The sequence below is a fragment of the Anolis sagrei genome, chromosome 7 (genome assembly GCF_037176765.1).
Source record: "Anolis sagrei isolate rAnoSag1 chromosome 7, rAnoSag1.mat, whole genome shotgun sequence".
NCBI classification, from domain to species: Eukaryota; Metazoa; Chordata; class Lepidosauria; order Squamata; family Dactyloidae; genus Anolis; species Anolis sagrei.
Window position 1 is genome coordinate 39,941,118 of NC_090027.1, and position 26,020 is coordinate 39,967,137.

Genomic DNA, 26,020 nt, shown 5'->3' on the forward strand with positions numbered 1-26,020 from the left:
AACTGTTCACATATATGTTGCTCTGCGTAACAAAGAGTACTGATCATCTGCGTGGCATATCTTTTCTCTAGCAAGACAGTGTGTGGATTGGTGAAGACGTGAACTACGCATTGTTTTCATTCCACCACAGTTATTTCTTCCCTTGACCAAGAAGTCAAGACAGTTGTTTTAAAATCACAGATTTTATTAGTCATTCAATGTCCTTTTTACGTTCTCCAAAGTGAAGTGCAATATTTAATTTTGTCATAAACACACATTTAAAACATCATTTCTAAAAAACATGTCCTTGGCCAAGTGGATATTTTTAAAAAGGTCACAAATACAAAAGGAAATAGTAGGAATATAAAACAGGGAACGAGGGACAGAAGAAGCAAGGTCTGTCCGCATGAAGCGTCGGAAGGGGCTCCTCTTCGGGGGGATTTCCCGGCCTCTTTGTTGTCGTTTGTGCGGAGACGCCTTCACTCCATGCGGCACTAAGAAGTGGGGAAGACACAGTCCCGGTGTTACCGGTTGCCATTAACCCAGTGGTACCGGTCCACGCGTGGGCCAGCAAAAGGACCCAGTGGCCGGCAAGCCCTGTAAGCCTTGTACTGAAAGTAGTAAGAGCTGGCAGGATTCTGGATGATGCCGTCGGGGGCCTGGGCTTTCCGGCGAGCATATTGGGACCAAGCTTGGAAGGGTTCACCGCACTGGCCAGGAGTCAAGAGATGGGGGAAAGGGGGTGAGAGTCCAGCACCGCTTATGCAAGAACCCAATCCAAACTGGCTTCCCATTTCAGAACCACCAAAAGCTTTGTGGGAAGACTGGTTTTTAGAGGTACCTTATTTACTCAAATCTAACGCTGACCCTTTTGGGCTAAATGACCTTTCCAAACTTAGGGTCTGCATTAGATCCATGTCATACAGTCACATTAGTGCTGAGCCAAACGAGAAGTGCCCACATTTGGTAGATGAAAACTTAAAATTCTGAATGTTATTGATGGGAAAGTGGCACATTTTGCTTTTAAGGTCAAACTTCTGAAAAGTTGCCAAAGGAGTGAGAATATAGTCTTTTAAACAACTTGGAAAAATGGATAAAGGGAGGAAGAGGGCAGGAGCCCATACTGTGAGTCCCTGAATAGAGTAGACCATGCATAGGCAAACTTTGGCCCTCTAGGTGTTTTGGACTTCAACTCCCACAATTCCTAACAGTCTACTGGCTGTTAGGTATTGTGGGAGTTGAAGTCCAAAATACCTGGAGGGCCAAAGTTTGCCTATGACTGGAGTAGACTCATTGAAAGAATGGAATTCAGCCACACTAATAAGTAATGGATTCAGTGGGTCTACTCTCACTGGATTCAGAACAACAGCTCCCAGAATCCTTTCACTTGCGTGGTTGCATGACCATGAAGACCAAGGCATTCTAAGAACTGTATTCCAAAGAACTCTAGATGGAAAACATAGTCCAAAACTGTGTTCAACCCAAGACTATTCTAGACCAGAAAAGAGGTCATCTTAGGCCAAGTTTCAAGACTTCCCTCATAGCAAGTCTACAAACCAAAACAACAAATTGCCCTTCTCCTTCCCCTCTTACCTGGTAGACACTGTTGGGGTTACTAACAGTTGGGATGCTCTTGGGCTCCGAGACGGAGCTTTCCTCGTCAGAAGAAGGGTTCGATCCAGATTCAGCGGCCTTATCCACCGCCTGCCTGATGCGCTGGGAGATGGTGTGACCCTCTTCATTTGCTTCAAACTGAGCTACTGTGAATGGCGGGTTGTTCTCCCCATATCTAAAAAGAAGAACACAGTGGGAAGGGGCCTCCAGAAAGAGCAGATACATTGATGTACAACAGCCCCATGTACATGTTCTACTTAGGCCACCATCAGCTGACGTCACAGCTGATGTTTGCTGTAGGTAAAGCAAAAATGTGCATATAATACTAAGAGAAAGAAGACCTTGAACAAGAGAGTGCTCACCTGCAGGATACATTGAATGGGTCGACCCAGATGGTCATCTCTTTTGGAAGACCAAGGCTGTTGAAATCTACATAGCTCTCTGCGCAGGCCTGAACCAGTAAAGGATCTGTTGGTGAGAATCTGTTAATCCGGATGCACCTAAACAAAGCAGAAAAGGATCTGACGGTTGGTTCACTTACATCACAAAATGTGTGGTCTTCTAAATTTGGTGGTCTAGAAAAGTGAGGTCTTGCAATAAAGCTTGTTGGGGGGGGGGGGGTTTGCCAGTTTGTTATGACTTTGGTGAGGCATCAACTTGCTCCATTCTCTAAAGAGGCTGCTTTGGAGAAATTTCCTGGATCTGCACCATTTTCCTTCTACAGTGGTTACTGGTCACAGGCCCACCATCACCTAGGGCCAACGTCTACTAGGGACAGACTCATCACTCAAGTCCAACACAGGCCCACTACCCAAGTCCAGCATCCACTGGACACAGGTCCCCAGGACCAACATCCCCAAGGGCAACATCTACCATCCAAGGACAACAGTAACGAGCGAGAGCCCCCCCCCCATCTAAGGCCCACCACCCAACATCTTTGGACACAGGTCTACTACCCAAGTCCAACAGCCCTAGGCACAGGTACCGTACCTTAGGCCAATGTCCCCTAGACACAGATCCCCCACTCAAGACCAACATCTTGTAGAGACAGTTCCCCCACCCAAGGCCAACATCCACTACAGACAGTACTATCACCTAAGGACAATAGTCACTGGAGAGAGGCCTCCCATCTAAGGCCCACCACCGAAATCCAACATTGATTGGACATAGATCCCCTACCTAAGACCAACATCCACTAGAAACAGGTCCTCTACCTAAAGCCAATGTCCCCTAGACACAGCTCCCTCACTCAAGGCCAACGCCTTGTAGAGACAGTTCCCTCACCCATGGACAACAGCAACTAGAGAGCCCCTCCCCCATCTAAAGCCAATGTCTACTAAAGACAGGCTCACCAACCAAAACCAACATTCCCTAGATACAGGTCCTCCACCTAAGTCCAACAAGTCCCCCATCCAAGTTCAACATCCATTAGACACAACACAAATAAGCATGGGGCATATTAACAAACATCCACCCATCAACCAGTTGTCAGCCCCCTGGAGTAGAAGATCTTGGGCAAGGAATGCTAACATTGACCTCTTAGAGCCCTGAATATCTAGGAATGTCCTTCTTTGGAGAAGATCTGAAGGGAAGGCACCTTACCTATAGGCTTGCCCTTTTGAAGGATTGTCAGGATACCAGTGGTTCTTGTACTTCTCAACCAGGATAGTCATCAGCTTGGACGCAAACATCTCCACCTGCTGCCTGCTCAGCTTGTTGTGCCTCTTCACCAGGCGCATGATAAAAAACACTGTGACGGCAATTTCGTCTTTCATCCTTTACCTTCAAAAGAGTCTACGCTACGGCGAGGCCACTGGAAGGGAAAAGGCTAAGAGGAAAACAATATACAAACATATTGGTGGATTTAACAGAATATTTATATCATGTTGATCATGGGGTTTCTGTGGGGGAAGTTTGGCCCAATTCTATTGTTTGTGGGGTTCAGAATGCTCTTTGATTACAGGTGAACTATAAATCCCAGCAATGACAACTCTCAAATGTCAAGGTCTATCTTCCCCAAACTCCACCAGTGTTCACATTTGGGCATGTTGAGTATCCATGCCAAGTTTGGTCCAGATCCATCATTGTTTGAGTCCACAGTGCTCTCTGGATGTAGGTAAACTATAACTCCCAAACTCAAAGTCAATGCCTACCAAACCCTTCCAGTATTTTCTGGTGGTCATGGGAGTTCTGTGTGCCAAGTTTGGTTCAATTCCATTGTTTGTGGAGTTCAGAATGCTCTTTGATTGTAGGTGAACTATAAATCCCAGCAACTACAACTCCCAAAAGACAAAATCAACCCCCCTCCCCCAACCATATTCAGATTTAGGTGTATCGGGTATTTGCACCAAAATTTGCCTAGTGAATGAAACTACATCCTGCACATCAGATATTTACATTACAGTTCATAATAGTAGGAAAATTACAGTTATGAAATAAAAATAATTTTATGGTTGGGGGTCACCACAACATGAGGAACTGTTTTAAGGGGTCACAGCATTAGGAAAGTTGAGAACCACTGTCCTAGGTCATGTGGCCAACATGCCTGCATAAAGCGCCATTGCCTTCCTGCCGAGGCAGTACCTATTGACCTACTCACAGTTCTATGTTTTTGAACTGTTAGGTTGGCAGAAGCTGGGCCTAACAGCAGGAGCTCACCCCATCCCATGGATTCAAACCACCAACCTTCTGGTCAGCAAGTTCAGTAGCTCAGCGGTTTAACCCATTGTGCCACCACAGCCCCAAAATGGAGTTAAGGTACCCATAGTCTAAATGACTAAAGGGGCAAATTGAAATAGGAAGAATACCATCTTACCAGCTTTTTCTTTTAAAACCTTGTTTCTCAAAGTCTTACCAAATTTGCTTCTGTTTTTGAACAACCGCATCCAACTCATACTTCAGAAATACAGCCAATCATTACATATAAACAGCTAATATATCAACCCAGACAAATAGGCATTAAATATTACCTGTCGTGACAAACACACCTGGAAAGAAACAGTTAAAAACCCTTAAGTTACAATATCCAAAGGCACTAAAATATCTCTATCAAAGCTGGAAGCATTTGCACATGACTTCTTCCATCACCAGCAAAATAATCTCTCATTAGATGGAGAGCTACTCCAGGTTTATATACATGAAGGTGGGATGGGTCGTCAGGTGTGCCCCATAGAGCTGAATTCAAATTGTGGAATGCATCTTCCAGCAGTCCCAATAGCAAGGGATGCTGGGAGGTGGAGTGCTTGCTTTGCCACACAATCCCTCTGTCCATTGTTACTCAATGATCCACATTTTGATGGGCAAAATAAAATAAGGCATAGAAGTAATCCTGTGTTATTATATAAACAATCCAAGTGATGTTTACTTGGAGGTAAATCCTAGGAAAAAGTGCAGTTTTACTTTTTTTCTCTCACCTGTCCTGATTTTGCTCCCATGCCTTTAATAACAGGTTAACATTCGCAAAGGCAACAGGTGAAATTCACTCAGCCTTGGAGATAGTGATGCTGGGGAATGGATGGGCCCAACTCACAGTCTGAAGGTATATGCAGAAATAAAGTGCTATCGTGTTAATTAAACAGGACAATAATAATAATAATAATAATAATAATAATAATAATAATAATAATCTTTATTTATACCCCGCCTCCATCTCCCCCAAGGAGACTCGGGACGGCTTACATAAGGCCACGCCCATCAATACAGTAAACGCAATATAAACACAAAAACACAACAGAAAATCAGGAAATAAATTACATACGATGCAAAACCAATATAAATACTTACTTAGGCAATCCCTCATTTTCCGAGGATGATTGTCTTCCAATATTCTTGTGGGTCCGTATGTGGCTATGGAGCCCTATTCTTGCTCTGCATCTTCTTCCGCAGTGAGGGCATTGGTTTCCACGTGGAAGGCGGTCCCGGTCGGGGTTGGCTTGATGCGCTTTCCTCCTGGCACATTTCTCTCTTTCTCATGCCTCCTCAAATTCTGCAGCACTGCTGGTCACAGCTGACCTCCAGCTGGAGCAATCAAGGGTCAGAGCTTCCCAATTCCCTGTGTCTATGCCAGAGTTTTTAAGGTTGGCTTTGAGCCCATCTTTAAATTTCTTTTCCTGTCCACCAACATTCCGTTTTCCATTCTTGAGTTCGGAGTAGAGCAACTGCTTTGGGAGACGGTGGTCGGGCATCCGGACAACATGGCCAGTCCAGCGGAGTTGGTGGCGGAGGACCATCGCTTCAATGCTGGTGGTCTTTGCTTCTTCCAGCATGCTGATGTTTGTCCGCCTGTCTTCCCAAGAGATTTGCAGGATTTTCCGGAGGCAGCGCTGATGGAATCGTTCCAGGAGTTGCATGTGACGTCTGTAGACAGTCCACGTCTCACAGGCATATAGCAGGGTTGGGAGGACAATAGCTTTATAGATAAGCACCTTGGTATCCCTACGGATGTCCCGGTCCTCAAACACTCTCTGCTTCATTCGGAAAAATGCTGCGCTCGCAGAGCTCAGGCGGTGTTGTATTTCGGTGTCGATGTTGACTTTGGTGGAGAGGTGGCTGCCAAGGTAGTGGAAATGATCAACATTTTCTAATGTTACACCATTAAGCTGTATCGCTGGCATTGGAGAGGGGTTGGCTGGTGTCTGCTGGAACAGCACCTTGGTTTTTTCAATGTTCAATGACAGGCCGAGCTTCTCGTATGCTTCTGCAAAGGTGTTTAGAGTGGCTAAGCCAAGCCAATATAAATAAGCAACATGGCAGCATAAAGTCAAACATTATAAATAAGCGTCAGCAGCATAAAGTCAAACATTAAAACACAAATGATCACACTGGACAGGGCCAAAAATAAATTAATAAATATTCAAGACACTTGTGACATCTCTTAGTTGGCTGAAAAGCAACCTGGCTTAGACCCACGCTCCGAGCGTCAGACTTCATTGCTGGTTGGTTCTTCGCAGTGGTGGGAAATTCAAGAAACTGCCACTGGAGCATTTGAAATGCCAGTCTGTTTATTGATCTGCTTCCAAGAGGGGCACGATCCAAAATAAATGTGGTGTGGCATTGGGAAATGAGTCCATGATGGGCTCAATGGGCTGACTCTGGTGGGAACAGAGTCAGCTCATTGAGCCCATCGTGGACTCATTTCCCAATGAGGTTAGTCCAAAGTAAACAATGGGTGCTTGAGGGTGATGGCCATTTCAATAGATGAGGCTGGCTCACATAATAATAATAATAATAATAATAATAATAATAATAATAATAGACACTTGGGAAGTGTCCGGCGTGTGAACCAATTCAACAGCCAGCAGACTGTCTGCTGTGGACTCAATAATAATAATAATAATTATTATTATTATTTATTTATTTATTTATACCCCGCCACCATCTTCCCAAGAGACTCGGGGCGGCTTACATGAGGCCAAGCCCAGCAGTACAACAATGCAAATGTACAACATGAGAATACAACAATAAAATATTATATATATATATATATATATATATATATATATATATGCATGCTCTGTGCATAATGAGTACCTTAAAAACAAAACAACCAATGAACAAAATCACACCAAATTTGGCAACAAAACGTCTCACAACACAAGGAGTGACCATCACTCAAAAAATTATGATTTTGTCAATTGGGAGTTGTAGTTGCTGGGATTTATAGTTCATCTACAATCAAAGAGCATTCTGAACTCCACTAACAATGGAACTGAACCAAACTTGGCACACAGAACTCCCATGACCAACAGAAAATACTGAAAGTCTTTGGTGGGCATTGACCTTCGGTTTTGGAATTGTAATTCACCTCCATCCAGAGAACACTGTGGACTCAAACAATGATGGATCTGGACCAAACTTGACAGGAATACTCAATATGCCCGACACCAAATTTGGACACAAGACAACTATCAGGCCAAAGAGTGAGCGTCACTCATAAAAAACACTGGAAAACACAGTGGAAGGGACTTATAAAGCCAAAAAATAAAAATACATTACAACTCATGCGCAAAACCACATATATATACAAACACACATATATACACATATACACAAAAAGGGGGAAAGAAGGAAGGAGAGAAAGAGGGAAAGAAGGAGGGAAGGAGAGGAAAGAAAGAGAGAAAGAAATAAAAAGTGAAAGAAGGAAGGAAAGTGAGAGGCAAGGAAGGAGAGAAGGAATGAAAGAGAGGGAGGGAGGGAAGGAAAAAGAGAAGGAAGGATGGAACCAAAGAGCAAAGGAAGCGAGGAAAGAAACAAGTAGAGAAGAAAGAAGAAGGGAAGGAAAAAGAGGGAAGGAAGGAAAGAGGGAGGGAGGGAAGGAAGGAAGGAGAGAAAGGAAGAAGGAGAGAAAGAGGGAGGGAAGGTTGGCCACAGCAACGCATGGCGGGTACAGCTAGTTACATATAAATTGCTAAAACCACAGAATCAGAATCAGGAGTGGATTTTTGTGTGTGTGTGTATGTGTTATTTTTTTGTTTTTGTGTTTGTTTGTTTTGTTAATGCTACTCTCTGAACCAACACGTATGTTTGAGAAAGGTGCAGGGATGAGCAGGAGGTGCCTTGGATTGCAACTCCCATTGCCCTTCACCAGCAAGGACTGATGGGAATTGTTGTCCTGAATCAACCGAAAAGCTACCCTCTGCTTCACAAAGTTGTCTAAAGTTGGGAACGCAAAGTCTCTGCCCTTCCAGATGTTTTGGACTACAATTCCCATTGATCCCACCAAGATGGCAGTGGCAAAGAGAGCAAAAAGGTTTCCAACCCTAGCCTCAGAGCCTGTGTATAGACACAAGAGAGCCATCAAAAGAAATCCTGCTTTGTCACAATTTCTTATGAAAAATGGCGGAGAGTTGGACTAGATAGCCTTTAGGAGTCCTTTTCCATGGCATGAGTCTACCATTCCTGTGCCTTTTAATGGGAGAACAGCCAGGATTGGAAAGAAATGGAAGCTCAGAGAAATGGAATTTCTGGATTTTCCAGAAATCAAGAGAAACAGACATATTTCCTTTCACTGTCAAGCAGCAAACCATTGTTTTAGTTGCAGAGAGAGAGAGAGGTACGGATGAAGGTGCTTCTTCTAGAAAACAGAACGGCGTTTTCCAATGGGATCCTATGTTATGTCCAAGGGAAAATTCAAAGTTGTGTACCTTTAACTGTTGGCTAGCTCAGCAGGTGTTGCTTGACTTTCAGCTTCATTCAACCATGGAGAGATTGTGCACTTTGATCAATCCTGGGATTTGCAGTTTGTGGAGAGCTCAGAACTGGCTGACTCAGGACCCTTCTATGCATCCCTATATCCCAGAATATCAAGGCACAAAATCCCACAATATCTACTTTGAACTGGGTTATCTGAGTCCACACTCAGATAATGTGGGATTTTTCTGCCTTGATATTCCGGGATATAGGCTGTGTGGAGGTGCCCTTTGCATCCCAGTTATGGGAAACCTATGGAGCAATAAGGGTCTTTGGACCATAATAAAATGTTGTTGTTATTGTAGACGAGACCTGGGCAAACTTGGGTCCTCCAGATATTTTGGACTTCAACTCCCATGTTCCAGAAGCATTCTCTCCTGACGTTTCGCCAACATCTATGGGAGAGGTTGTGAGGTCTGTTGGAAACTAGGCAAGTGGGATACATTTATTTGTGGAATGTCCAAAGTGGGAGAAAGAACTCTTGTCTGCCCAAGACAAGTATGAATGGTGCAATTGGCCACCTCGATTAGCACTGAATGGCCTTGCAGCTTCAAAGCCTGGCTGCCTGCTGGGATCCTTTGTTGGAAGGTGTTAGCAGGCCCTGATTGATTCTTGTCTGGAATCCCTCTGTTTTCTGAGTGTCGGAAACGACCGAACAAATAAACAACAAGGAATGATGTCCAGGGTGGGAGAAAGAACTCTTGTCTCCTGGAGGCAAGTGTGAATATTCCAATGAATCACCTTGATTAGCATGGAACAGCCTTGCAGTTGCAAAGCCTGGCTGGCTGCTGTACGGGGGAATCCTTTGTTGGGAGGTGTTAGCTAGCCTTGATTGATTCTTGTCTGGAATCCCTCTGTTTTCTGAGTGTCGGAAGCGACCGAACGAATAAACAACAAGGAATGATGTCTGGAGTAGGAGAAAGAACTCTTGTCTCCTGGAGGCAAGTGTGAATGTTGCAATGAATCACCTTGATTAGCACTGAACAGCCTTGCAGTTGCAAAGCCTGGCTGGCTGCTGGCTGGGGGAATCTTTTGTTGGGAGGTGTTAGCAGGCCCTGATTGATTCTTGTCTGGAATCCCTCTGTTTTCTGAGTGTCAGAAGTGACTGAACGAATAAACAACAAGGAATGATGTCCAGGGTGGGAGAAAGAACTCTTGTCTCCTGGAGGCAAGTCTGAATGTTGCAATGAATCACCTTGATTAGCATGGAACAGCCTTGCAGTTGCAAAGGCTGCTGGCTGGGGGAATCCTTTGTTGGGAGGTGTTAGCAGTCCCTGATTGATTCTTGTCTGGAATCCCTCTGTTTTCTGAGTGTCGGAAGCAACTGAACGAATAAACAACAAGAAATGATGTCTGGAGAAAGAATTGTTGTCTGCCCGAGGCAAGTGTGAATGGTGCAATTGGCCAACTTGATTAACATTGAATGGCCTTGCCGCTTCAAAGTCTGGTTGCTTCCTGCTGGGGGAATAATTTGTTGGGATATTGCTTGCATGGCTTGGAAGTCATTGGAGAATATGCGACGGTGCTCCTCTAAGGCTGTGTCTCAATGCCATGGAATTGTAGTTCGGTGATGCACAGGCACCCTTTGGCAAGGCAGGAGGGAGGCCTTACAAAACTACAACTCCCAAGGTTCGGTCGCCGTTAAAGCGGTGTCAAGCGGCACTGGTTCCGCACGGTATCCCAAGCATCTGAACAACATGGAGTGGGTGCCTCGTTTTGCCTTCTCCCTCCTTATCCGAAGGGCCTCTCCGAAGCATTCTTCACTTGATTAAAAGGAAGGGTCTCCCTGATCCCTGGGCAAGCCTGGGCACGAAGGGAAGGAAGGGAAGGGAAGCCAAGCATGGTTCTCTAGCAACTGCAGGCCAGGCCTGGAGCAAACAACAACCCTTCCAAAACACAGGGATTGTGATGGTGGTGGCGGTTGGCGACGCTGCCGGGAACCTTGATTGCAACTGTGTCTATGACCCAGGAATGCATTTGCTGGGATTGTTCTTGGGTTTGGCCTTGTTTTGCATGCATGGCAGGAAAGAGTCTCATAGGGGCAGGTCCAGGTGTCAAGGGGCACACGATGCTTCACCTTAAAGGTAAGTGATGGGACAACAAACCCACAAAAGGGACTTTTATTTCGCAAACCTGGGCTGGATTCACACTACTATCAAATGCAGTGCGTTATATATCTAGTATAGACCCATATAATAATCTATATAAATAAAAATGTAATGTTTGTTTGTGGGATTAACAGAACTCAGAAACCACTGGGGGAATTGACACCAAATTTGGACTCAACACACCTACTAACCCAAGGAGTGACCATCACTCATAAAAACACTGAAAAACACAGCAGAAAGACAAAAATACATTACAATGCACGAGCAAAACCACATATACATACACGAACACACATATACACACACATATATGCATACACACACACAAAACACATACACAGAAAGGAGAAAGGAAGGAAGGAGAGAAGGATGGAGAGAAGAAGGGAAAGAAGGAGAGAAAGAAGGAAAGAAAGATAGAGAAGGAAGGAGAGAAGAAGAGAAAGAAGGAGGGAAGGAGATAAAGAAGTAGAGAAGGAAGGAAGGAGAGGAGGGAGAGAAAGAGGGAAAGAAGGAGGGAAGGAGAGATGGAAAGAACGAAAGGTAGAGAAGAATGGAAGGAGAGAAAGAGGGAAAGAAAGAAGGGTAGAGAAGAAAGGAAGGAGAGAAAGAGGGAAAGAAGGAGTGAAAGGAAGAGGGAAGGAGAGAAAGAACGAAAGAAAGAAGGGTAAAGAAGGAAGGGAGGAGAGAAGGAGGAATGAAATAAAAAAGTGAAAGAGGGAAGGAAGGAAGGAAGGAAGGAAGGAAGGAAGGAAGGAAGGAAGGAAGGAAGGAAGGAAGGAAGGAAGGAAGGAAGGAAGGAAGGAAGGAAGGAAGGAAGGAGAGAAGGAATGAGAGACAGAGGGAGAGAAGGAAGGAAAGAAGGAACGAACCAAAGAGCAAAGGAAGCAAGAAAAGAAATAGGTGGAGAAGGGGGAAAGAAGAAGAGGGAAGGAAAGAGGGAGGGAAGGGAGGAAGGAGAGAAAGAAAGAAGGAGAGAAAGAAAGGAGAGAAAAAGGGAGGGAAGGTTGGCCACAGTAATGCATGGCAGGTACAGCTAATCATCATCATCATCATATACATCACACAGTCCTAGATGCTTGGGAAGTGTTCAACTTGTGATTTTGTGATACGAAATCCAGCATATAGATCTCGTTTGCTGTGCTTTTGTGTCAATAATAATAATAATAATAATAATAATAATAATAATAATAATAATCTTTATTTATACCCCACCACCATCTCCCCAATGGGGACTCAGGGTATATGAGTATATGAGTCTACACTGACCATATAAAGCGTTTTCAAACTGCATTATATGGCAGTGCTGAAGGGGCACGCACTTTACACGTTCTCAGAAGTCCCCTTCTGGCTCGTTCCTCAATACAGTTTGAATCCAGCCTTTGTAGTATTAAATGCATCAAAACTGTGGACCATTAGAAACTATAGTATTGTCGAAGGCTTTCATGGCTGGAATCACTGGGTTGTTGGGTGTTTTCCAGGCCGTATGGCCATGTTCCAGAAGCATTCTCTCCTGACATTTCGCCTGCATCTATGGCAGGTATCCTCAGAGGTTGTGAAGTCTGAGGATACCTGCCATAGATGCAGGTGAAACATCAGGAGGGAATGCTTCTGGAGCATGGCCATAGAGCCCGGAAAACACACAACAACCGAGAACTATAGTAGATCAAAAAAATAAGGCATCAAAATGTCAATTTTTTCCAACACAGCCAGGTGGCATATATTTTGCAATAATTATTTCTTTACTATACAATGCTGCAGACATTTTAAACATTTTTTTTATTTAACCCACCTGCCTCCATGTATGCAGGTGAAATGGCTTCATATATAGCCATGCCGGCCACATGACCTTGGAGGTGTCTATGGACAATGCCGGCTCATGGGCTTAGAAATGGAAATGAGCACCACCACCACCACCACCACCCCCCCCCCCCCCAGAGTCGGACACAACTGGATTTAATTGGCTATAGGTAATGACATTTACCTATAGCCAATGTCAGCAAAACGGACTATTTTTAGTGGACCAAGGAGCCAGCCAGAATATACATACATATATACACACACTTTTAAAACATCAGGTGAAGGATTGATTTGACCCAAAAGCTGGCAATAAAGGAGGAAGGAGGATGCCTTGCTGGACGTTTGGGTTTCTTATGAAATGTTTGGGGGAACTTAACATATGAGAAGCATCCTATCGCAACCCCAAAAGAAAATAGAAAGGAATAGGGTTATTTTAGCAGGGTAAACAATTGAAGTTATAGGTTAGCCTCTTGCTTTAAGATGTATTAGCTCAATGCATTTCTGTTTTGGTTAAAGTCATGTTTCTTAAAGTGCAAGAATAAGGTCTGTAATATGGTAATGCCCTTGCTTCTAGGCATATCTATCCCATAATATAATATAATATAATATAATATAATATAATATAATATAATATAATTGTAGTATAATATATATAATATAAAATATAATATATAATCATTATTATAAAATATACAATTAATATCATAATATATAATTAATGTAATATATAATTAATATAATATATCATTAATACAATACAATATATATAATGTGTATGTATACGTATGTATGTGTGTGTGTATATATATATATATATATATATATATACCTCGTAATTATTATATTATATATATATATATATATATATATATATACCTCGTAATTAATATATAATATAAGAAGACTTCAGGTTAAACCGCTGAGCTGATGAACGTGCTGACTGAATTTACTGCTCGAATGCAGGGAATGGGGTGAGCTCCCACTGTTAGCCCCAGCTTCTGCCAACTTAGCAGTTCGAAAACATGCAAATGTGAGTAGACCAATAGGAGCCTACAGTGGTGCAGCAGGTTAAACCGCTGAGTGCTGAATTTGCTGACTGAATTGGCAGTTTGAATTCAGGGAACGGGGTGAGCTCTTGTTGTTAGCCCCAGCTTCTGCCAATCTAGCAGTCTGAAAACATGCAAATGTGAGTAGATCAATAGGTACTGCTTGGGCAGGAAGGTAACGGCACTCCATACAGTCGTGCTGGCCACAAGACCTTAGAGGTTTCTACGGACAACGCCGGCTCTTCAGCTTCGAAATGATATATATATATATATATATATATATATATGGTGGGACTTGCAACTCCATATATGCAAAATTCACATATTCAGTGCAAAATTCAGAGTCCCAGAGTTGGACACGATTAGACTTAATATCAGGGGAAAACCTTTACCTTTACCTAATATATAATATAACATATAATAAAATACACAATATAATATAATATAATATAATATAATATAATATAATAGATAATATCAAAAATAATATAATTAATATAACATAATATAATATATGGATAGGTATGCCATATATATATATATATATATATATATATAGCAAAACTGCATTATATATGCAAAATTACAACTATGTATATGCAAAAAAAACCCAAAACAAAAAAAAAAACCAAATCAGATGATTTGGGTTTTTTTGTTTTGTTTTGTTTTGTTTTGTTTTGGGTTTTTTTGCATATACATAGTTGTAATCTCGCATATATAATGCAGTTTGGCTATATTAAACTGCATTATATCGGTCGTCAGTGAGTTCCAGTCCACAATGTAAACACAGCCTCATTGGCTGGCCATAGGCAAGTCACACTCTCTCAGCTTCGGAAAGCAGAAAACCCTGCAAGAGCGTTACCCTCTGTCAGAATTGAATTGAGCATAAGCTGGATCACAGACAGCATTGTGGATACCATTTGGGTTTCAGTGACTCTCTTGGCCAGGTTGGAGGATTCTGGGAGATGCAGTTCCTTCAAGTTCCATTCAAGGGCATGGACTTCATGCTCTGTGCCTTTGGATGAGCCATGGAAACGTTGCGCCGCAATGCCAGTAGTAGAGTAGGAGCCTGCTGTTCATCCGTAGGCCATTCCTAAGCCACACCTGGGCATCCATGGCTACCGAGTGTATACAAATCCTCGCCCACTTGGTTGCCCCATTGCTAGCCCTGGGCCACTTGGGTGCCAAGGCAGGACAGGTAAGGCCTCTTGCTTCAGGACCCCATTCCTCCAGCCTTGAAACTTTGCAGGTGTGAATACCTGGAAGCATGGGGGCTTGCAGGCTAGAATATTGATTAGTTTTAGAATTAATATTTGGTGGGATTTGCAACTCACCAGAGTGCGAAATTCAGATTATAGAGGAGAATATCTATGGGGTGGGAAAGGATTGGAACAAGACCCTTGGTTATTTCTTCAGGGTCTTCTGAAACAATTCCAAATCAAGGTAAGGCTTCATGGTTGGGATTATTGCAAAGTAAGATTTTTGGGAGTTGTAGTTTTAAGCTATAGATTTCTAGGAGTTGAAGCTAAATAGAATCCTGGGAGTTGTAGTTTTAGGTGATAGGGTCCTGGGAGTTTCGCCTTTATGTGATGGAATCCTGGTAGGTTTATGCAACAGCAACCTGGGAGTTATAGTTCTATGAAATCCTGGGAGTTGTATTTCATGCGATGGAATCCTGAGAGTTGTAGATTTATGAGATAGAATCGTGGGGGTTGTAGTTTTATGAATTCCTGGGAGTTCTATTTTCATGTGCTGGAATCCTGGGAGTTATAGTTTTATGAGATAGAATCCTGGGGGTTTTAGTTTTATGAATTCCTGGGAGTTCTATTTTCATGTGCTGGAATCCTAGGAGTTGTAGTTTTATGAAATGGAATCCTAGGAGTTGTAGTTTAATGTGAGGGAATCCTGTTCGTTTTATACAACAGCATCCTGGGAGTTGTAGTTTTATGAAATCCTGGGAGTTGTATTTTCATGTGATGGAATCCTGGGTGTTGTAGTTTTATGAAATGGAATCCTGGGAGTTGTAGTTTAATTTGAGGGAATCCTGGTAGTTTTATGCAACAGCATCTTGGGAGCTGTAGTTTAATGTGAGGGAATCCTGGTAGTTTTATGCAACAGCATCCTGGGAGTTGTAGTTTTATGAAATCCTGGGAGTTCTATTTTCATGTGATGGAATCCTGGGTGTTGTAGTTTTATGAAATGGAATCCTAGGAGTTGTAGTTTAATGTGAGGAAATCCTGGAAGTTTTATGCAACAGCATCTTGGGAGCTGTAGTTTTATGAAATGGAATCGTGGGAGTTGTAGTTTAATGTGAGGGAATCCTGGTAGTTTTATGCAACCGCATCCTGGGAGTTGTAGTTTTATGAAATCCTGGGAGTTCTATTTTCATGTGATGGAATCCTGGGAGATGTCGTTTTATGAGATGGAATCTTGGGAGTTGCAGTTTTATGAGATGGAATCTTGGGAGTTGTATTTTCATGTGATGGAATCCTGGGGGGGTTGTAGTTTCATGAAATGGAATCGTGGGAGTTGTAGTTTCATGTGATGGAATCCTCAAAGTATTGTGCAATGGGATCCTGGGAGTTGTATTTTCATAAGTTGGAATCCTGGGAGTTATAGTTTCATGTCATGGAAACCTGGGAGTTGTAGTTTTATGCTACAGATTCCTTGGAGCTGTAGTTTTATGCAATGGAATCCTGGGAGTTGTGTTTATGCTAATCTGGGGAGTTGTAGTTTTTCATGGTCCACGGCCTTCTCTACCAGTGTGCTAGTGCTTCACCGAACTTCATATCCCAGGATTCCATAGCAGTAAGCCATTGCAGTTAAAAGTGAGGCCAATATGGATTAATTTTTTCCAATATTATTTACAGGCATACCTACTTGTTTTGGGCAGATTTTAATTGGTCTTCTAAAAATTCTGATTAACTCTGTCCCCGCCGTCTCGTTCTGCAGTTGTGACGATGGAGCGACAACATGCACACCACCCTGGGTGCAGTTCCAGCCTTGGCCTCTCTGTTGCCATGTTGTGGCCCAAGCCGTTGCAAATGGGAAAAGCTAAAAATATATTGCATGGTCTTTTCCAGGTTCCGGGCTCCGTCTGTTGGAACGCTTGGTTTGCAGGCAGTGTAGTTAGCTGATTGTGAGGTTTCCTTGGCAATCACTAGCTCTACTGTCATCAAAACAAGGCGTGGGATTCTCCCCTTTGCAAGAAAACATCCGGAAGAGAGACCTTTCCGAAAGGAGAAGAATCCTCGCCTTTGTGCAACACATCCTGTTTGGCCCTTGTCGTTGTCTGCCTAATGCATTTCCCTTTCCCTACCATGCACAAGAGCCACGGAATTAGTAGAGTTCCTCATGTGGTGGTGACCCTCAACCATAACATTATTTTCATTGCTACTTCATAACTGTAATGTTGCTACTGTTACCAATCTTAATGTAACTATCTGATATGCAGGATGTATTTTCATTCACTGGACCAAATTTGGCACAAAGACCCGATACGCCCAAATTTGAATAGTGGTGGGGTTGGGGGGGGATTGATTTTGTCATTTGGAAGTTGTAGTTGCTGGGATTTATAGTCAACCTACGATCAAAGAGCATTCTGAACACGACCAATTATGTAATTGAACCAGACTTGGTGCACAGAACTCCCATGACCAACAGAAAACACTGGAAAGGTTTGGTGGGAATTGACTTTGACCTCATTACCTCTGAGGATGCTTGCCATAGATGCAGGCGAAACGTCAGGAGAAAAATTGCCTCCAGAACATGGCCATATAGCCCGGAAAAACCTACAACAACCCATGGATTCCGGCCATGAAAGCCTTCGACAATAAATTGACTTTGAGTTTGGGAGTTGTAGTTCACCTACATCCAGAGAGCACTGTGGACCCAAACAATGATGGATCTGGACCAAACTTGGCACGAATACTCAAAATGGCCAAATGTGAACACTGGTGGAGTTTGGGGAATATAGACCTTGACATTTGGGAGTTGTGGTTGCAGGGATTTATAGTTCACCTATAATCAAATAGCATTCTGAACTCCACAAATTATGTAATTGAACCAAACATGGCGCACAGAACTCCCATGACCAGCAGAAAATACTGGAAGCGTTTGGTGAAAGGCATTGACCTTGAGTTTTGGAGTTGTAGTTCACCTACCTCCAGAGAGCACTGTGGACTCAACAATGATGGATCTGGACCAAACTCAGCAGGGATACTCAGTATGTCCAAATGTGAACACTGGTGGAGTTTGGGGAAAATACACCTTGACATTTGGGAGTTGTAGTTGCTGGGATTTATAGTTCACCTACAATCAAAGAGCATTCTGAACTCCACCAATGATGGAATTGAACCAAACTTGGCACACAGAACTCCCATGACCAACAGAAAACACTAGAAGGGTTTGGTGGGCATTGACCTTGAGTTTGGGAGTTGTAGTTCACCTACATCCAGAGAGCACTGTGGACTCAAACAATGATGGATCTGGACCAAATTCAGCAGGGATACTCAGTATGTCCAAATGTGAACACCGGTGGAGTTTGGGGAATATAGACCTTGACATTTGGGAGTTGTGGTTGCTGGGATTTATAGTTCATCTATAATCAAATAGCATTCTGAACTCCACCAATTATGTAATTGAACCAAAGTTGGCACACAGAACTCCCATGACCAACAGAAAACGCTAGAAGGGTTTGGTGGGCATTGACCTTGAGTTTGGGAGTTGTAGTTCACCTACATCCAGAGAGCACTGTGGACTCAAACAATGATGGATCAATATGCCCAAATGTGAACACTGGTGGAGTTTGGAGAAAATAGACCTTGACATTTGGGAGTTGTAGTTGCTGGGATTTATAGTTCACCTACAATCAAAGAGCACTCTGAACTCAGCCCACAATGGATCTGCACCAAACTTGGCACAAATCCTCATTATGCCCAAATGTGAACACTGGTAGAGTTTGGGGAAAATAGACCTTGACATTTGGGGGTTGTAGTTGCTGGGATTTACAGTTCACCTACAATCAAAGAGCACTCTGAACCCAGCCCACAATGGATCTGCACCAAACTTGGCACACTGCCTACATGGGCAATGTTGAATACTGGTGGGATTGGGGGGGGGGGGGCTGTTTTTGGAATCTGAGAATTGTAGTTCGCCAACACCAAAAGGAAGAGAAGGACTGGCAGAGAGGTCTTCATCCTTCTCTGCGAAAGGAGTTCCTAAGACCATCAGAAATATGTGTTTTCTGGTGTTCTTTGGCGACCCCTCTGAAACCCCCCCTTGTGATCCCACCTGGGGATCCGGGATCCTGACCCCCAGGTTGAGAAACACTGGTGTAGATGCACCCTTGATCAGCTGGAGCTGGAGTTTCTCTTCCTATTTGCAAGAAGACAAAGAGATCCCGATGGGCCTGGTTGCCAGGCAGTGTAGTTAGCTGATTGACGAGGCAACAGTCACTAACAACACGGCCAGGTGAAACGGCCCACCTCCCACCTGTTTGGATGACATTTGGCCTGCAGCAGCTCCATGGGGACCGAAGCCTTGGGAAACACTCAAAACTTTGTATGTTGACTCCATTGGTGGTGAAGGTGCTTCCTGTGGACATCTTTGCAGATCCCGTGTCTTTCCATCCCTTCTCCAAAATAAAAATTGCAAGGAAACTCCTTGATTACTACTGTACTTGTTTATTAAAGTCTCTCTTGGTGTGCATCCTCACTGAAGAATGAATGCACTTTAGACACTGCTTTAACCACCATGGCACAATCCGATGGAGTCCTGGGAGCTGTCGTTTTGCAAGGAGCGTAGCTCTCTCGGAGCCCTTCCACACAGCTCTATATCCCAGAATATCAAGGCAGAAAATCCCAAAATACTAAGGCCCCTTGCACACAGCTGAATAAAATCCCACATTATCTGCTCTGAACTGGAATATATGCCAATATGGACTGTGATGATCCAGTTCAAAGCAGGTATTGTGGGTTATGTTGATATTCTGGGTTATGTTGCTGTGTGGAAGGGCCTTTGGTTATCTGAGTATATATTCCAGTTTGAAGCAAATATTTATATAATATTTATAATGTATTATAATGTAATACGATATACTAATAATAATAATAATACAATATTATAATTATATATTTTACATGTAATATTACCAATAATATAGTCCACACTGCCATATCTTCCAGTTTGAAGCAGATATTTATATAATATTTATAATCTATATATATAAAAATGCTCTGTGCGTAATGAGTACCTTAAAAACAAAAGAACCGATGAACGAAATCACACCAAATTTGGCAACAAAACGTCTCACAACACAAGGAGTGACCATCACTCAAAAAATTATGATTTTGTCATTTGGGAGTTGTAGTTGCTGGGATTTATAGTTTACCTACAATCAAAGAGCATTCTGAGCTCCATCAACAATGGAATTGAACCAAATTTGGCACACAGAACTCCCATGACCAACAGAAAATACTGGAAGAGTTTAGTGGGCATTGACCTTGAGTTTGGGAGTTGTAGTTCACCTATATCCAGAGAGCACTGTGGACTCAAACAATGATGGATCTGGAGCAAACTTGGCACAAGCACTCAATATGCCAAAATAAGAACACAGATGGAGTTTGAGGGGAATAGACCTTGACATTTGGGAGTTGTAGTCACTGGGATTCACAGTTCACCTACAATCAAAGAGCATTCTGAACCCCACAAACGACAGAATCAAGGCAAACTTCCCACACAGAACTCCCATGACCAACAGAAAATACTTAAGGCCATCCAGTCCAACTCCCTTCACCAGGGCAAGAAAACATAATCAAAGCCCTCCTGACAAAGAGCCATCCAGCCATAGATACAGATAGATAGATAGATGACATATATAGTATAGATTTGAAAGGGACCTCTAAAGAAGGACACTTATATGTTGTATGTTCCAAAGTACGCAAACCAGACAATCTCTATATCAACACTGACAAAGAAACAACAAGAAATACTTTTAACCCACAAGCATTACATATATTAGAAATACTTTTAACCCACAAGCATTACACTTTCTCATTACTTTATTTTCCAGATCAAGAGACTGGGCCACAGCAATGCATGGCAGGGGACTGCTAGTGTATTATAATGTAATACAATATACTAATACTAATAATAATACCATATTATAATTATATATTTGATATTACATGTAATATTACTAATAATATTACAATATAATGATATAGTACAATATAGTAATATATAATACTGATATTGTGCTATGCTAAACTATATAAATAAAAATGTAATGTTCGTTTGTGGGATTAACATAACTCAAAAACCACTGGACGAATGGACACCAAATTTGGACACAAGACACCTATCAGGCCAACGAGTGACCATCACTCATAAAAACACTGAAAAACACAGCAGAAGGGACTTAAAAGACCAACAAAAATTACAAGGCATGCACAAAACCATACATATATATGCAAACACATATATACACACACATATACACATATACACAGAGTGGGCCACAGCAACGCGTGGCAGGGGACAACTAGTAATATATATATTTTGTGTGTGTGTGTGTGTATGTATGTGTATTATATATGTGTGTGTTTATATGTGTATGTATGTGTATATGTATATGTGTGTAGGTGTATATTTGTGTGCGCTTGTGTATATGTGTGTGTGTGTCTGCATGTATGTGTGCATGTATATATATATATATATATATATATATATATATATATATTGTGTATATGTGTGTGCTTGTATATATGCATATATGTGTGTTTATATGTGTGTAGGTGTATATATGTGTATGCTTGCGTATATATATGTGTGTGTGTGTCTGCATGTATGTGTGCATGTGTATATGTGTATTGTGTATATGTGTGTGCTTGTGTATATGCATATATGTGTGTATATGTGTGTATGTATGTGTATCTGTATGTGTGTATATGTGTAGGTGTATATATGTGTGTGTCTACATGTATGTGTGTATATGTATATTGTGTATATGTGCGTGCTTGTGTATATGCATATATATGTATATAGGTGCATATTTATGTGTATATGTGTGTAGGTGTATATTTGTGTGTGCTTGTGTGTATATATATGTGTGTGTCTGCATGTATGTGTGCACGTGTATATGTATATTGTGTATATGTGCGTGCTTGTGTATATGCATATATATGTATATAGGTGCATATTTATGTGTATATGTGTGTAGGTGTATATTTGTGTGTGCTTGTGTGTATATATATGTGTGTGTGTCTGCATGTATGTGTGCATGTGTATATGTATATTGTGTATATATGTGTGCTTGTGTATATGCATATGTGTGTTTATATGTGTGTATATATGTGTATATATAGGTGTATATGTATGTGTATATTTGTGTGTGCTTGCGTATATATGTGTGTGTCTGTATGTATGTGTGCATGTGCATATGTATATGAATGTATGTGTATATGTATATACGATTTGGGGGGGGGGGGTTAAAGTCCATTCTCATGGTTTTTTTGTGTGTTTTCAGGGTTGATGGTCACTTGTTGGCCTGAGAGGTGTATTGTGTCCAAATTTGGTGTCAATTCCAGTGGTTTTTGAGTTATGTTAACCCCACAAACGAACATTACATTTGTATTGATCTAGATTGTATTTAAGAGGGCTTGAGCATCCATGGTTTGTTGTACCAATAGGAACATGGGCCTCAAACCCCAGTGGACACCGTTGTAAATAAAGACGGGCATCCCTCTTATAAATGTCCACTCGATTGGGAAGTTCCCCTCCTTCTTGCATCCCGACAAATGCTGAGCTTCACCCTCGAAAAACCCAAGTCATTCTGAGTCAAATAAAAGTTACTTAAGAAGAGGAGTATTGCCAACGCAGAATTAATTCGAGAGGATTAAACGGCATTTGGCAGCGGTTAGGAAAATGAAAATGCTAATGCGCCTGCTTTGTCACTGTCATTTTAGCACTTTGGGGAGTTTCCCCCCGTTTTCTTTTCATTTTTAATGTATACTCCATCATATGATCTCTTCGATTGCTATTTTAAATGATAATAAAGTCTCTTGCAGTACAATAAAGGCTAGATTTATGGAATCTCTGTATCATTCCAATTTTAGTATATGTGCTGCTGAAGCGAGCACTGATTTATGGAATCAATCTTCATACAGTCTTTCGGGGTAGGGCAGGGAAGTTGAACTAGAATTGGCAGTCCCAGTCGGGGTTGGCTTGGCACACCTTCCTCTTAGCATGTTTCTCTCTTTCACCCTCCATTCATGGCTCTTCAAATTCTACAGCACTGCTGGTCACAGCTGACCTCCAGCTGGAGTGCTCAAGAGCCAGGGCTTGCCAGTTCTCAGTGTCTATGCCACAAAGTTTGAAAAACAACACTTGGCATTATATTAAATTTCCTCAAGCGTCTCTGCAAGAAGGTCCTCCATTGTGCCTGTGGCAGGGATCAGGCTGCATTGTAATAGATGGTCTGTGGTTTGCTCTCCTCCACACTCGCATGTCGTGGACTCCACTTTGTGGCCCCATTTCTTAAGCTTGGCTCTGCATCTTGTGGTGCCAGAGTGCAGCCTGTTCAGCACCAAGTTGCCCAGTTTTCTGTATGCCCAAGAAGGAGTTTCTCATCCAATATCAGCCACTGATTGAGGTTCTGGGTTTTAGTAAGGTAAAGATTTTCCCCTGACATTAAGTCCTGACGTGTCCAACTCTACAGGTTGGTGCTCATCTCCATATCTAAGCTGAAGAACCAGCGTTGCCCATAGACACCAGCAAGGTCATGCGGCATGCCGCATTATCACAGGGTGTCTGCGCCCTACACCACTGGAGAAATTACACTGTCTAGCCAGTATTGCACCACCTGACATCTGCCAGGCCATTATATGCTAATTAGGGTGGTCAGTTGAAACATTCCCACCTAGCTCCTGCAGACAAGAGTCCTTTATCCCACCCTGGTCATTCCACAGTTTTATAAACCCAATTTTCCTAGTTCTAACAGACCTCACTACCTCTGAGGATGCTTGCCATAGATGCAGGCAAAACGTCAGGAGAGAATGCCTCTAGACCATGGCCATATAGCCTGGAAAAACCTACAACAACCCAGTGATTCTGGCCATGAAAGCCTTCGACAATACATATAATTATGTTATATTATTAGTAGTAGTAGCATTATATTGCATTACATTATAATATTATAAATATTATAAGTATATACAATTTACATATATTATATTATTAGCAAAGCACAGGAGAAACTGTTATGAGAAAATGTGTTGTCGAAGGCTTTCATGGCTGGAATCACTAGGTTCTTGTGGGTTTTTTCGGGCTGTATGGCCATGTTCTAGAGGCATTTCCTCCTGACGTTTCGCCTGCATCTATGGCAAGCATCCTCAGAGGTAGTGAGGTCTGTTGGAACTAGGAAAAAAGATTTATATATCTGTGGAATGACTGGGCTCTTCTCTGCTGGAACTGGGTGTGAATGTTTCAACTGACCACCTTCATTAGTATTTGAAGGCCTGGCTGAGCCTGGGGGAATCTTTTGTTGGGAGGTGTTAAGATGTGCCTGGTTGTTTCCACTCTGCTGTTTTGCTGTTGTAATTTTAGAGTTTTTTTAATACTGGTAGCCAGATTTTGTTCCTTTTCATGGTCTCCTCCTTTCTGTTGAAATTGTCCACATGCTTGTGGATTTCAATGGCTTCTCTGTATAGTCTGACATGGTGGTTGTGAGAGTGGTCCAGCATTTTTGTGTTCTCAAATAAAATGCTGTGTCCAGGTTGGTTCATCAGGTGCTCTGCTATGGCTGATTTCTCTGGTTGAACGAGTCTGCAGTGCAGGAATCAGCCGGGCTTTGAAGCTGCAAGGCCATTCAATGCTAATCAAAGATATTAAATGACAACATTTCCACTTGCAGTGGAATTCCAGACAGGAAACTGTCAGGGGCCAGCTTGACCAGCACTGAATGGCCTTGCAGCTTCAAAGCCTGGCTGATTCCTGCACTACAGACTAGTTCAACCATTGATGTCATCCATAGTAGACAGGAAACAATAAACAAAACAAAAACAGTGGGTTGTTGTAGGTTTTTTCGGGCTATATGGCCATGTTCTAGAGGCCCGAAAAAACCTACAACAACTCAGTGATTCCGGCCATGAAAACCTTCAACAAAAACACCTCCCAAAAAAGGATTGCCCCCCAGGCAGGAAACAGCCAGGCTTTGAAGCTGCAAGGCCATTCAGTGCTAATCAAGATGTTCAATGACAGCATTTCCACTTGCAGTGGAACTCCAGACAGGAAACTATCAGGGACCACCTTGACCAGCACTGAATGGCCTTGCAGTTACAAAGCCTGGCTGATATCTGCACTGCAGACTAGTTCAACCATTGATGTCATCCATAGCCGACAGGAAACAATCAACAAAACAAAAAACTGGGTTGTTGTAGGTTATTTTGGGCTACATGGCCATGTTCTAGAGGCCCAAAAAAACCTAGACCATGAAAGCCTTCAACAAAAACACCTCCCAACAAAGGATCCCCTCCCCCGGCAAGAATCAGCCAGGCTTTGAAGCTGCAAGGCCATTCAATGCTAATCAAGGTGGTCCATTGCAACATTCACACTTGCCTCTAACAGACAAGAGTCTTTCTCCCACCCTGGAGATATAAACCCAATTTTCCTAGTTTCCAACAGACCTCACAACCTCTGAGGATGCCTGCCATAGATGTGGGTGAAATGTCAGGAGAGAATGCTTCTGGAACGTGGCCAGACAGCCTGGCAAACTCATTGCAACCCAGTGATTCCGGCCATGAAAACCTTCGACGACAATAAAATAATATTTTAATATTTATGTTTATAGAATTTTGGCTGGAGTGACTTTTGTTCCTTAGTTTGACTTAGCAACACTTGGAACTCCACGCTGTGGGACCCTTTCTCCTATCTACACCTCCCTATCATTCATATCAGTGAGCCAGGAGGCCGGCTGGTCCTCTGTGGGGAGGGCTTGGGTCAGCACTGCCTCCGGAAAATCCTGCAAATCTCTTGGGAAGACAAGCGGACAAACGTCAGCGTGCTGGAAGAAGGAAAGACCACATTTGCGCTATATGCCTGCAAAACGTGGACTGTCTACAGACATCACATGCAATTCCTGGAACGATTCCATCAGTGCTGCCTCCAGAAAATCCTGCAAATCTCTTGGGAAGAAAAGCGGACAAACGTCAGCGTGCTGGAAGAAGCAAAGACCAGCATTGAAGCGATGGTCCTCCGCCACCAACTCCGCTGGACCAGCCACGTTGTCCG

At 42.6% G+C, this 26,020-nt stretch overlaps 1 protein-coding gene across 1 annotated transcript; it reads right to left on the reverse strand.

Annotated features, from left to right (window-relative positions):
* Positions 1–503: 503 nt before the first annotated feature.
* Positions 504–3,395, reverse strand: BTG4 (BTG anti-proliferation factor 4). Its single transcript, XM_060786984.2, has 4 exons — positions 3,196–3,395; positions 1,956–2,093; positions 1,573–1,768; positions 504–689 (listed from the first exon to the last, which is right to left on the reverse strand). The coding sequence occupies exons 1-4, from the start codon at positions 3,366–3,368 to the stop codon at positions 504–506; spliced, it is 693 nt and encodes a 230-aa protein (XP_060642967.2). The 5' UTR covers positions 3,369–3,395.
* Between the last annotated feature and the right edge of the window lie 22,625 nt (positions 3,396–26,020).

What these genes read in the sequence shown, in the direction of transcription:
- BTG4 (XM_060786984.2), bottom strand. Translation starts at nt 3,368, where the DNA reads ATGAAAGACGAAATTGCCGTCACAGTGTTTTTTATCATGCGCCTGGTG. An exon ending in TCAAAAGGGCAAGCCTATAG is followed by an intron (nt 2,094 to 3,195) that starts GTAAGGTGCCTT and finishes TGCTTTGTTTAG; the next exon opens with GTGCATCCGGATTAACAGAT. An exon ending in ACCCCAACAGTGTCTACCAG is followed by an intron (nt 690 to 1,572) that starts GTAAGAGGGGAA and finishes ACTCCTGGCCAG; the next exon opens with TGCGGTGAACCCTTCCAAGC.